This window comes from Carassius carassius, chromosome 18 (assembly GCF_963082965.1).
Source record: "Carassius carassius chromosome 18, fCarCar2.1, whole genome shotgun sequence".
Classification (NCBI taxonomy): domain Eukaryota; kingdom Metazoa; phylum Chordata; class Actinopteri; order Cypriniformes; family Cyprinidae; genus Carassius; species Carassius carassius.
In genome coordinates, this window is record NC_081772.1 from 24,185,156 (window position 1) to 24,198,298 (window position 13,143).

The 13,143-nt window shown below is 35.9% G+C and overlaps 2 protein-coding genes and 2 long non-coding RNA genes across 4 annotated transcripts in view; 2 read left to right on the top strand and 2 right to left on the bottom strand.

The window, feature by feature from the left end:
• gnpat (glyceronephosphate O-acyltransferase) overlaps nt 1-6,643 on the bottom strand; it is a 30,041-nt gene extending 23,398 nt beyond the window's left edge. Inside the window, exons 1-5 of the mRNA XM_059499071.1 lie at nt 6,445-6,643; nt 5,339-5,530; nt 4,906-5,082; nt 1,020-1,149; nt 38-165 (exon numbers count right to left, since the gene is read on the bottom strand). Coding sequence (XP_059355054.1) covers nt 38-165; nt 1,020-1,149; nt 4,906-5,082; nt 5,339-5,530; nt 6,445-6,474 — 657 coding nt within the window. The 5' untranslated portion in view covers nt 6,475-6,643. The remainder of the gene's footprint in view (nt 1-37; nt 166-1,019; nt 1,150-4,905; nt 5,083-5,338; nt 5,531-6,444) is intronic.
• A 464-nt stretch (nt 6,644-7,107) lies between these two features.
• Nucleotides 7,108-7,458, bottom strand: LOC132091950 (uncharacterized). The gene is made up of 2 exons (XR_009422171.1): nt 7,348-7,458; nt 7,108-7,312 (listed from the first exon to the last, which is right to left on the bottom strand). It is a non-coding gene; the product is annotated as an uncharacterized LOC132091950 (long non-coding RNA).
• c18h1orf131 (chromosome 18 C1orf131 homolog) lies at nt 7,351-11,268 on the top strand. The gene is made up of 7 exons (XM_059498019.1): nt 7,351-7,562; nt 8,229-8,431; nt 8,883-8,942; nt 9,438-9,533; nt 10,307-10,393; nt 10,512-10,549; nt 10,983-11,268. The coding sequence occupies exons 1-7, from the start codon at nt 7,475-7,477 to the stop codon at nt 11,104-11,106; spliced, it is 696 nt and encodes a 231-aa protein (XP_059354002.1). The 5' UTR covers nt 7,351-7,474; the 3' UTR covers nt 11,107-11,268.
• Nucleotides 11,269-11,458: 190 nt separating this feature from the next.
• Nucleotides 11,459-12,315, top strand: LOC132091952 (uncharacterized). The gene is made up of 2 exons (XR_009422172.1): nt 11,459-11,800; nt 11,845-12,315. It is a non-coding gene; the product is annotated as an uncharacterized LOC132091952 (long non-coding RNA).
• Nucleotides 12,316-13,143: the final 828 nt, after the last annotated feature.

The window sequence follows — 13,143 nt, forward strand, 5'->3', positions numbered from 1 at the left end:
CCCTGATTTGTTCAGTTGTGTGGATGAAGCATCTTACCCTCAGCATGGTCTTCACATACTCGGAGAACACAGCCCAGTAAAGTTTATCACTGCCAAACGACCGACGGATGAAAAAAGCTCCCGACATTCGCAGCATCTCACCAACAAACTTCATGCTCATGAAATCTGCAGGAAACATCATGATATTAGAAAACAGCACAGTATATGTAATGAATATAACTCAACAGGTTTAAGGTCACTTACTGACAAAATCTGAAATGAAAGAACAAAGACACTACTGAAATTAAAATAGTGATTTTCTTAAAACTAATATCCAAATTATTTTGACACTGTTTGCCACTTTGCTTCAAACCACTAGGTTTCACCCATTTATCAACAAGAAGTTTTTAATAATTTAAAATAATACAATTTTCTATGATCACTTTTTCTTTTATATATTTTAATAAATACAGGTCAGAAAAAGGATGCGGTTTCATTTTTACATAAATATCTTACACTGAATGATGATGGAACATTTTTCACCCGTATTTTGACATTTTATTTTCACAAAAGTAATTTGAAACATTAAAAGGATAGTTCATAGGCCTTGCCTTGTCTTGCCTAAAATCCTTTTCGTCATTTCTGACCCATATATCAAGGGTATTTAAAAATAACATGATTTTACAAGAGTATATATTCGAATAAAAGAATAAAAACATGGCACAACCATGTTTTATGTTTATGAAGTTTAGAAACTACCATAGAGTCTCGCTTGTATTAAGATTTTGAATATAATACAGAAAGATTATCAATTGTTTAGATGCTCCAGCTGGCACGTTTTGTACATCAAACCACCCAGATACTGTCTAAACAAAGTCAACCTTCAAAAACACCCTGAGAGAACCACAGAAAGGCTATAAAATCAGTTACAAACTCCACTCAAGCATATAAAGAAGTATGGACTATATACTTTTGGAAAGTGTGTCTACTTGTGTTTGTATACTAGCAACACTCCTCAGACAAATCCTGTCCACGCTCACCCATTCCAGCTGCGATCACAGGCAGTGGAAGGTCGTATGTGTAGAGGAGGTAGGACATCATCAGGAAGTCCATGTAACTACGGTGGCTGGGAAGGAGAACCACCGGGTGTTCCTGTACAGCCTGCTGGAGCTGAAGAGAGAAAACATCATCAATGAAAACCCTCATGACATCAAACTCTATTTACATGCTTCTTTATTAAACCAACCGGCAAAACCATATAATGCTGCGTTTCCACCGAAATTACCCGGAACAATTGTACCAGGAACTTTTTTCCCCAGGAACTATTTTTCCCCCAGACCTGTTGCTTTCTGTTTCCACCGCGGTCTAAAGTACCGGGAAGATTAGGTAAATAGTTTGGAGACGTAGGTCTGTGCGCGTTTCTCAATACAAAGTACACAAATTTTGGACGTGCATCCTCGGTAGTTCGGACTTTGCGTATTCGACTCAGGAGTGTGATGTCTGCAACGACAAATCCGGTAATTCTGCAAACAGCAGCGTACTTGATAACATCAGTCAGCTCACCTTGGCTACTGCAATTTTCCTCACTATATATTTACAATAAAATGAAATAGGATATCAAATACCACAGCCTCCTTTCGTTTTAATTAAAAAATTATAATAACAGCAGAAATGTACTTAGTTCAGGGGAATGTAGGCTATATATATACAGCCATTACAATGAAACAAAATATTATATCAACTGCCTCTTTTTTTAATTTTAACACATAGATAAATTGAATACAGACCAAAAATTTACCTGTTAGATTTACCCAAAACGAATTATATGTTATGTTTAACCACTAAAGAGACATCGGCGCCAGCGGCACACATCAGAAGGTCTAGCCGAGGTGAGGCTGCTCTCGGCGGATACATAAAGATTGAGCTCCCGCTGATCGCGTGGAGCGGAGCGTCTCCGAAATTAGCGAAACACATTTTTAAATAGGCGCGGTCTTTATAAATAAACCACAGATTTGAGTTTTAAACAACTACATTCTCGCCTGAAATACTTTTAAAATTACATTTCATGACACAATAACAGTAATATTTTTTTAAATTATCCGAATAAATGGTGGTTGAACTCAACCAATGCTGCGTGAACTCAACCAATCAGGATGTTTAGCGCCCAAGTCCCGTCCCCAAATAGTTCCGGAACTTTGAAAAAGTACCACCTCGCCAGCAGGGACTTTCTGAGGGGCATTTTTTTGCCTAGGACTTTATTTAGTTCCTGGTTCCTGCGGTGGAAACACACCGAGTACCAGCCCAAAGTCCCTAGTTCCTGGGTAAAGTTCCTGCGGTGGAAACGTGGCTTAAAACACTGGTTCCCCACCAGGGGGCCTCAGGATGACTTAAAAGTATTTAAATTGAATTAATTATTAATTATACATTACAATAATCTACAAATTATTGTAGATAATTCCAAAAATGTTGGGACACTGTACAAATTGTGAATAAAAACGGAATGCAATGATGTGGAAGTTTCAAACTTCAAGATTTTATTCAGAATACAACATAGCTGACATATCAAATGTTTAAACTGAGAAAATTTATAATTTTAAGGGAAAAATAAGTTGATTTTAAATTTCATGGCATCAACACATCTCAAAAAAGTTTGGACAAGGCCATGTTTACCACTGTGTGGCACCCCCTCTTCTTTTTATAACAGTCTGCAAACGTCTGGGGACTGAGGAGACAAGTTGCTCAAGATTAGGAATAGGAATGTTGTCCCATTCTTGTCTAAGAAGACAAGACTTCATGGCTTCTAGTTGCTCAACTCTCTTAGGTCTTCAAATATTTTCTATGGGTGAAAGATCTGGACTGCAGGTTGGCCATTTCAGTACCCGGATCCTTCTTCTGCACAGACATGATGTTGTAATTGATGCAGTATGTGGTCTGGCATTATCATGTTGGAAAATGCAAGCTCTTCCCTGAAAGAGACGATGTCTGGATGGGAGCATATGTTGTTCTAGAACTTGGATATACCTTTCAGCATTGATGGTGCCTTTCCAGATGTGTAAGCTACCGATGCCACACGCACTCATGCAACCCCATACCATCAGAGATGCAGGCTTTTGAACTGAGCACTGATAACAACTTGGGTTGTCCTTGTCCTCTTTAGTCCGGATGACATGGCGTCCCAGTTTTCCAAAAAGAACTTCAAATTTTGATTTGTCTGACCACGGAACAGTTTTTCACTTTGCTACAGTCCATTTTAAATGAGCCTTGGCCCAGAGAAAATGCCTGCGCTTCTGGATCATGTTTAGATATGGCTTCTTTTTTGACCTATAGAGTTTTAGCCAGCAGCGGCAAACTGGCACGGTGGATTGTGTTCACCGACAATGTTTTCTGGAAGTATTCCTGAGCCCATGTTGTGATTTTCATTACAGTAGCATTTCATGTATGTGATGCAGTGCCGTCTAAGGGCCCGAAGATCCAGGCATCCAGTATGGTTTTCCGCCTTGACCCTTACGCACAGAGATTGTTCCAGATTCTCTGAATCTTTGGATGATATTATGCACTGTAGATGATGATAACTTCAAACTCTTTGCAATTTTTCTCTGATCCTCTGCCCATCTTGACTTCTGAGAGACACTGCCACTCTGAGAGGCTCTTTTTATACCCAATCATGTTGCCAGTTGACCTAATAAGTTGCAAATTGGTCCTTCAGCTGTTCCTTATATGTAAATGTACCTGTCCTAACTTTTTTGGAATGTGTAGCTCTCATCAAATTCAAAATGAGCCAATATTTGGCATTACATTTCAAAATGTCTCACTTTCAACATTTGATATGTTATCTATATTCTATTGTGAATAAAATATAAGTCTATGAGATTTGTAAATTATTCCATTCCTTTTTTACTCACAATTTGTACAGTGTCCCAACTTTTTTGGAATCAGGTTTGTAATTCTAAAATAAATAATAATAATAATAATAATAATAAGACATGAACTGAAAAAAAAATCCCCTTCAATACCTATTACATAGCACTGTTGGGCTGAAGAACACACAGTTCTGGCAACATCTGAAATCATGACATTTCAGTGAATTGTTGTTAATTGATTTAATGTATCAAAACTCCCTATTTCTGTTCATTAAAAAAAATTATAATAATAAAACAAGCAGTGCTTTCATTATTACAGGAACTACAATTGGTCAAATATTTGATATAAATAAATAAATATATATATATATATATATATATATATATATATATAATTATACTCACAAAAGCTGTTTTTATTTGATGAACAGATAAAGTAATAACAGTAACATTGTGAAATATTAGTACAATTATTAAAAATGTAATTTATTCCTGTGATGTAAAGCTGAATTTTCTAATCTGCTGATTTCACTGATCAGGAAACATTTCTTATTATCAATGTTGAAAACAGTTTTGCTGCTTAAAAATTTGGGAGGTACATCAAATAAAAATAAAATAGTTGTTTTAATCAGCAAGGATGCATTAAATTGATCAAACGTGACAGTGTAGACATTTAAGATGTTACAAAGATTACATTTTAAATAAATTCTGATGTCAAGTACATTATGCATAAAAAATGCATTTTTTTTTACTGTTTTACTGTATTTGTATCTGTATTAAATAAATGCAGTCTTGGTGAACAAAAGAAACGTCTTTCAAAAACGTTTTCAAAAAAGCTTAATTATTCAATATTTTTGACTAATGGAATATAATATAGGCACTTTAACAATAACATACTAACAAGGGATTTGAGCTCCCTCACTCCCCGTGACCTTATTCTACTTCAAACATGAATTAAATGAGGACAGCCGTTTTAGTAGCATTAGATGACCCTAGTAGTGTAGATGCCAGGTGTTTTAGCAGGAAATTCACACGTGTATTTTGGGAACAGTGAAGAGTCACTCACTCTCTGGATGCCCTCTTCATTGACACACACGCTGCGGAAGAGCCTCTTGAAGGCTTTGCTGAGCGTAAAGGCAAAAAAACGAATAGTGCTGAGCTGCAGACGGTGAGCCATCTCATCCAGAATAAGAGACGCTTCTTCCGCAACAATCTCGCTGCTGTCTCCTGATTCTGATGAAACCTACACACACACACACACACCGCACACACAACTCAGTAGCCATTAAAGCATCCAGGGTCTGATCTGTATTCCTAGATACAGACCAAGAAATGGAGAGCACAACACTGTAATATTGACATAACAATAATTCAACAAGAGCACATTTCCTTTTAATGTCCAACTCCTCCACAATATCTTACAAAATTTAGGGTTCCTAAATAAAAACATAAAACTGTGGCACTGAGAAGAATGGTGGTGCTCTTTGTGGTTGCTGTACCTGTTTAATGACATACTGCAGGTGGTCCGACTGCAGAACGATGCTTTTCAGCATGCTGGCTTTGCAGGGCACTAGTCCTCTATAGAGTGTGGGAGTGTAGCATCTCAGTGCGTATCGCAGATCACTGGAACGTCGCCTCTCCTCCAGAATGTCTTCAAAATCATCCCGCTTCTTTAGCATTGGATGTCTAAGCTGTATGAAGAGAGATGCATGCTTTTTATAATAATAAGATAATGATGATTAATTGTATGAACTGAAAAAACTATTGTTTTTTTAACTGTAATACATTACAATTACATACACAATAACACAAAACCGATGAATAAAATTATATGACAGAATTATGGTTGACTTATTGAACTGATTTTGATTTGCTTATGCTTAAATGTTTTAAATTAATTAATACAGGTTTGTTCACATTACCAAATATAAACTGCACATATGAAGAATGAATTTCCAGAATGCCAAGAGCGTGCAGATCTTGGTTCAAAATAGTTTCTTTTGAACACACTTTTCTATAAAATTATACATTCTTTAATATTCTTTTGGTTGATGAAATGCTAAGGTTGATAACTAATGCTAAATAATAAGCATTAGTTGTTATAATAATAATAATAACAAGATAACTTTGGTTTGAGACCACTACATAAATTCTACTAATTCATTTGTTTTTTAACTAGATCTAACTTAATTATTCTAAAATGTGGAAAATACTGTAGTAGTACAAAACAATGAGTATACAGTACTGTAGGTGTATCCATTTATATGTAATTAATTTAAAAATAATTAAATCAATAGCTAAATATGTATGCTGCTTTAATATATACATGCTTGTAATTATCACTGCTATAATTCATAAAACGCTGTCAGATTGTATAGAAAGTTTTGCATTGTTTTTTATTGCTATATGGCTCTAAACCGAGGTAATAACAAATGTGATTTAATATTTTTGTTTCACGAGAAGCTCGTGTGCACTGGACATGAAATGTAATGTTTCCTTTAAGGAAAATATTAAAGGAATGAAGCTGTGATCGATTCAAACTGCAAGTGTTGCAAGCATGTAATATTTTGTCAGAAAGCATGCAAAAATGTTGTAAAACACTCACCGAATACAAAGCTCTAGATGCCATCTCCATTCCGCAACTATCAATGCATGAGTGTAATGGATGAGATGAGTTCTGGGTGAGAAAGTTTGGATCAAGGTTGATCGTTCAGTCCAGTAACACTCACAGCTGTTTTAGAAATACAACAAGCGGTTGGAGTGACAAATGAGTATGAAACAGCAGACGCCGGGTGGGCGGGGCTTGGAGGCCTCGGCTATTGGATCAGATCGGTCGCGGTTGCTCAAAATAATAATTTTATTTATCATTAATATTATAATTTTAGGTGCTCCAAGCTACTTGTTAAATGCCACTCGTTAAATCTCCCTATTAAAGTTACCTGTGTCTCAGCCACAGCTCCGTAACAAAAACGAATCGAGAGAGCGTTCCTGAGTTTATCCAATCAGAAACGCCTCCTCCCTGTCAATCATTCTGTGATTTTGAGTTTGTGGTTTTGGATTGGTTGACACGTCTTTGAGGGCGGGATTCATCTGACTGAAGGTACGGTCACTGACTAAATCTGGATAAAGTCAGCAAAACGGATGAAATAGTTTATAATGTCTGTAAGTACGATAGATAGATAGATAGATAGATAGATAGATAGATAGATAGATAGATAGATAGATAGATAGATAGATAGATAGATAGAGTGCTCTTTTATCTGTGCTATTTTTTTTATTTTTATATCGGGTAGCCCTTTTTAATAGTAATATATCTAAAAGTTGATCACTTTTACCGTACATAGTAAGACACAAATGTCGTGTGATTTGATTGTTGTCACTGGAGGCTCTGGGCCTCCACGCGCCGCTCGGAGGACAGCGAGGGTTTTTACAGACGCTAGTTTCCTCCTGATCCAGTCCTGTGCATAGAGGTCCTGTGCTGTCACGTGGGCGGTGTCAACGTACAGACCGTGCTACTTCCGGTACCAAGAACATGTTGACGGAAAGCGAGAAAGGACACTTCGCGTGTACGATGCACACACGTGAACCACACGAAAGCCAATATTGCTGTTGAAACGTGTTTTATTTATTCAAAAATGAGCGTGACAAGAGATGAACGCGATAGAGAGGCGGATGGCGATCGTCTTTTCCTCGATCGAGTTCTGAACAAGTTGTATGATTTTGGTAAGTGTAAGTTTTTGATAACAGCTAGAAACACAGTGACAGTAACGTATATATTTGCAGATGGTGACTAACAGCGGGTTTTAAATGAACAGTACAACATAAGAAAAAGCCACCGAGAGTTGTATGATAAATTAATTCACATGTGTATCTTGTGTACTGCATAGTGTGCACTATATACGGCATACTGTTAACAAAACAAATGTACTGAAACAGTATTGAGTAACACATTTAAAAAGTATTCCTTGTTACATTTACTCCTGGATTCACAGACAACTGAAATAAACGTGCACCGATTGATCTTAAAATATGGAAGTGTCCTTGTTTTATCTCAAGATGCACACCGGAAAGGTTCTCTCTCTCTCTCTCTCTCTCTAAAAAAAAATACTTAAATGTCATAATTAAACTATGGCTAAGTCCTGTCTGTGATGTTTAATTCAGAAAATGGTATTTAAAAATAAAAATGTTTAGGTTTTTTTTAATCTTGTGTACTGTGTTAGAATAACTGAGATCTGTCTCTTGTGTTGGTCTGATTGCTTCTGTTGTTCTCCTCATTTGTGTTTCTGCTAAATGACTAAATGTAAATATATGCCTACATGCTAAATATTCCAATAGCACTTTATGAAATTTGTAATCGCTGATGATAATAGTTTTTTTCTTCATGTTTAGGGGATGGAAAAAACAAAGGATTGAAAAAGACTCAGAAGAGAAAGAAGTCTACAGGAGACACAGACTCCGAGCAGATCATGACGAGCTCCGCAGTCTGTGAAAACATCCCGTCTGGAGCTGAACTATCCAGTGTGGAGCTGGTTACATTTACTGATCCTCTGAAGAAGAACAAAATACCCAAGACTGTTGAACCAGGGCAGAAGGTAAGAAAAGCATGCAGCCGTATTCGCTCCATGAGGGATTTTATTTTTTATTTTTGTTGAGCCAATCATTTGAATGATTCTGTAGATATAGAGTGCTGCTGACTGATTTATTTTTTAAGGCCAATGCAAAAGTAAGTATCAACCTGGTTCCCTCAAATCACAAATTAATTTGAATAACCCTAAAAACAGTCGTCAGAAGTTACAAGCTAAAGTTAGGCTATAATTAAACTGAACCATGGCATGAGTTAAATGGCACAACCATTATGTATCCAACATCTCTTGTAGTCTTTTTTTTTTTTTTTAATTCCCCAGAAAACATTTAGTTTGCAAGATCGTGATTATAAACACCAATCCCTGTCTAATTCATGTGAAATGGAAATCTTTGTGTTTAAAGAATATGTGCATGAAAGAATAAATGCAACCACATCATCACATCTGTGTTTATCCCCAGGTTCCTGATGTTAAAGGAAAGAAGAAAACAGGCTCAGACGAGAAACTAACAATAGAAAAGGTGAGGTTATTGCTTTTCAAAACCTAGTGAACTGTCCAAGTAATCAGCATTTTAAAAGTCGGAACAAAATGAAAATTCACCCTATCTGTTTTCTAAATGCATTATCTAAATCCATGCATTTGTTAACTGACCTTGTAATTTTTAATCAATTTGTCAAACTGGATCTTCCTGAGAAACGACAGATTTATCTCGGGTGATGTACACAGGCTTTTCCAGTCATTTAATGAAGTTCATCTTTTTTACAAAAGAATGCAAACTTTTCCTCAGGATCCACTTTTCGGCAGAGCCAAGCTCCAACAGTGATCAAACTCACATGCAAGCGTGCAAAAAAATAAAATAAATAATAACACTGCGTACACAGGTAGGGAGACCTCAGGGTGGATGTCAATGGAGATGAAGCTCCACTCCTTTGAATCCCTTTTGTAGTATGATAAGCCTCTTGTTTATTGTGTGTGTGTGTGTGTGTGTGTGTGTGTGTGTGTGTGTCCTTCACAGGCTCGGTTTGAGGTTCACAAGTTTGGGCTGTCGGGCTATCAGAAGCAGCAGCAGAGGGTCTTTGAGCAGGACAGGGCCATCATGCTGGGAGCCAGAGTGAGTTCAACACACATCCAAAAATCAGATGTGCCCAAAGCAACTATAAGAAACCATTCAGTCTGCTTTGTGTTGAGAATTGCCTCAGTATGCAGTTTACGACACATCACAAGTATGCATTCTCATCATCGCCACTAGGGGCGCTATAGCAGGCAGATAGAGTCCTGGACAGAAAGTTGCTTGAACTATTGACAAGTGTACATTTATTTGTCACAGACATTTGAAGGTAACTCTATCACCCCTTTGCCCTACGCATTTTTTATCCCAATTCAAATTATGGTGTCTTTAACTACTATATGCTTGTGTAGAGTGTACCTATTGTGCTCATGTTGAATTGTAGCACACTGCAGTTGAGGTTAAAGGACTGCTGTTAATCTTGGCTTTGAGTGTGGCTTCAGGGGTTTGTAGAGTTTAAAAACTGTAATTACTTGTGTATCTACATGATGTTAATACATTGTCTCTATTGATTCACTTAAATGTAAGTACATAGTAGTTGAAAACACCTTTTTCACATTTTCATTACTCAAAATAAAAATGTCAAAAATAGAACAAAAAAAAAAACTAAACAAATGGGAAAAAAATAGGAAATTTAAATTGAATTCAAAATATTAACAAAAACTATAATTTATAATCAATAGCCTATATATATATATACATATATCGATACAAAAATAACACAGAGTTTGAGTACTTGTGTAGAGTATTAATTTTATTTTATTTTATTTTACAAGGCTCGAATGAATAAGTGTTGTTGTTGTTGTTTTTTTCTGTAGCCCCCGAAAAAGCAGTATGTTAACTACAAAATGTATCAACAAATGATAAAAGACCAGAAGATAAAAGCAAAAGAGGAAGCTAAAGCTGTAAGTACAACATTTAACATCTGAGTGACTCTTATATGATTACTTTTTAAAACACTCGATTTCTTCTGCGCCATGTGCAGTCTTTACACTAACATTTCTTCTCTGGGTCTTTTGTCAGGAAACACAGAAGAAAAGAAGGAAAGAAGGGAAATCAAGGTTTGTGTTTATGTTTTGAACTCCATGACATGAAGAAGTCCACTTTGTGTTGTTCTCCAGGAGTTGTCATTTAAATTATATTAGTTGTTATAATGGTTATTACTATTATATTAGTTATATTAGTTATATTACTTTGCTTGTGCTTGATTGTATTCAGGTGCCTTTGTGAAATTTCAGCAAAATTTCAAAAAGGAATTTTCAATAATGCATGAAGCACAACTCACACAGGAGTCACTTTTAAACCATGTAGCTTTTCTTAATGCAGCGAATTTGCATGAACATGAGCAAAATCTGCATGGGAAAATTGATTTGCCTACAGATTCCTGTAGAATTGATTTAATTTTGGCTGTGAAATTTCACAGAGCACTTTCACTCACAGTCAAGTTATCTGGTCATGGTTTTTGTCATTTTTGTTGTCTTTTTGACTTCTCAGGCCTGAGAAAAGTAAATCATCCTCGAGTGGAGAGCTTGGTGGACATGTCGGTCGCTTCAAAAACGGAATGCTGGTGTTGAGCTCCAAAGACATTCAGAAATTAAAAGTTAAAGTGAAAAAGTGACCGTGGATGAGCGACTGTTTCTGAATCTTCAGACCACTTTCAAAATGCAAGATCGTTTTAATATGTATGGAATATCACATTTTGACTGGACCGTAATTAAAAAATGCCATACTTCAACTCTGTCATTTATCTCTAGAACATTTATAATGCCATTACTTATTACTTTTTCTATTTTTTGGTTTCTTCACTTTGGTGTGTCTGCGCTACAGACATAAATTAGGGCTCAAATGATGCAGCTCATTAATGTGGCCGGTTAAATATTTTTTGACAGCTTTTGGGACCAGAGTCCGCTCTATAGACCCAAGTACTATAGAGACCTCCCAGAACATCTTAGCAACCGCATGTTTAAAACACTTCAGTCTCCTTACTAGCAGGGCATTTGACATACATAATTCCTTCAGAAAGTGTAAAAGTGTACTTTTATTTACAATAAATAATGCTGTAACACTGCTTTTTGGAGCTTAATAAATCTATGTGGCTGGAAAAAAAAATCATAGGTGCGATACTTCAAAGGAAGACACATTGATAACAGTTGTATTGTTTATTAAAACTGAAAGACAGTTTTTCTTCTACACTAAGTAGTAAGAAAAGAATGTCATGTACAATGTTTTGATGTACAAAAATCACATTAGTAAGAGCAAATGAGAGCTCAAGATCACATACAGGAGAAAAGCACCGAAAACGCACACACATAGTTTCCTTGGAGGATGAAGACGATGATGATACACAATACTAGAGCTGTGTCTTGTGTCAGCTGATCAGTGGAAAGACTCGTCTGAAAAAACAATGTCTTTCCAAACTTTTCATAATGCGATCATTTGAGGGCCAGACATCTGACTAATGTACATCCACATGCATATGCTGTATATAGAAAAAAAATTCTTCAAAACGTGTTACGGTGGCAGATTTTTGGTTTTTAGGACTACAGAACTTTTTCTGATGATGCTCGCGCTCACAGACAGTCATATTCACCATACAACTCCCTCAAGACCACTTCATTTTATGCGCTTTCAAAAGAATCAGAGAAAAAATAGGATTACTCTGTATATATGTCCTTGTTTCTGGAAAATGATGTATTAATAAATTAATACAGTGGAATTCATCTGTGCTCTCTGTTGATGGGTGTTTCTTCAACTTTGGCCACTTTTATGCCTGAAAGGATTATGTTAAATTTGTTATATGATGGATCACATTAAAGCTATCATTGTCTATGTGTTCATTTATTTTTTTGGTACTTTTACAACTCCACTTATCCATAGATTTTATTTTATTTTTTCTCCAGATCCACACTTTCAAATTCTCCTGCCATAAATTTTGCATCTAAAAGGGAAACTCCTACAAAGGCACATTCAAAGTGAAGAAAAAAATTAAAGTAGTATGAATAAAGTATATTTTTATTGTGGCATGTTATTTTGAGCAATTATAAAAATAAAAAAAACCATGACCATATTATTTAATTGTATTTAGCATACAAAATAAATGGTAGCCATAAAATTTGCCTTGGCAAGATGGGCCATTATAATTAAAAAAGTTTAAAATGGTATTTCCATTTGAGATGAAATGGGATTACATTTGTTGGTTAAGAAAATGACAAAAGTTCTGATATTTCACAGGGCAAAAGGTGACCACAGTTGAAGAACCCCCTGATATGAAGTTTTTAGTTTGTGACAGTTCAACATTGGCAGGAATTGCAAGTTGACTTCCTCAGCCAATATTGATGAGTAAGTAAATATCCTCATAGTACACATCTTTTCTCCCATGATTCTGGGTCATATCCATATTTAGCTCTACATAATGAATTCTCCATCGCTGTACAATTGGTTTATTAACATACATATACACTGCACCCTCTCAAGTTCTCATGTTGGCATTATTCCAGTCTCAGCAAACTGCTCTTTGACTGAATTTTGTTTCATATTCAATACACGAGCAGTGATTCTGTTATGTACACTGACATCAAATTTCAAATATACTTTAAACATACTTTAATACAAACAAAAGAAGTTCATTGTGATATTTAAAAAATGAATTCGGCAA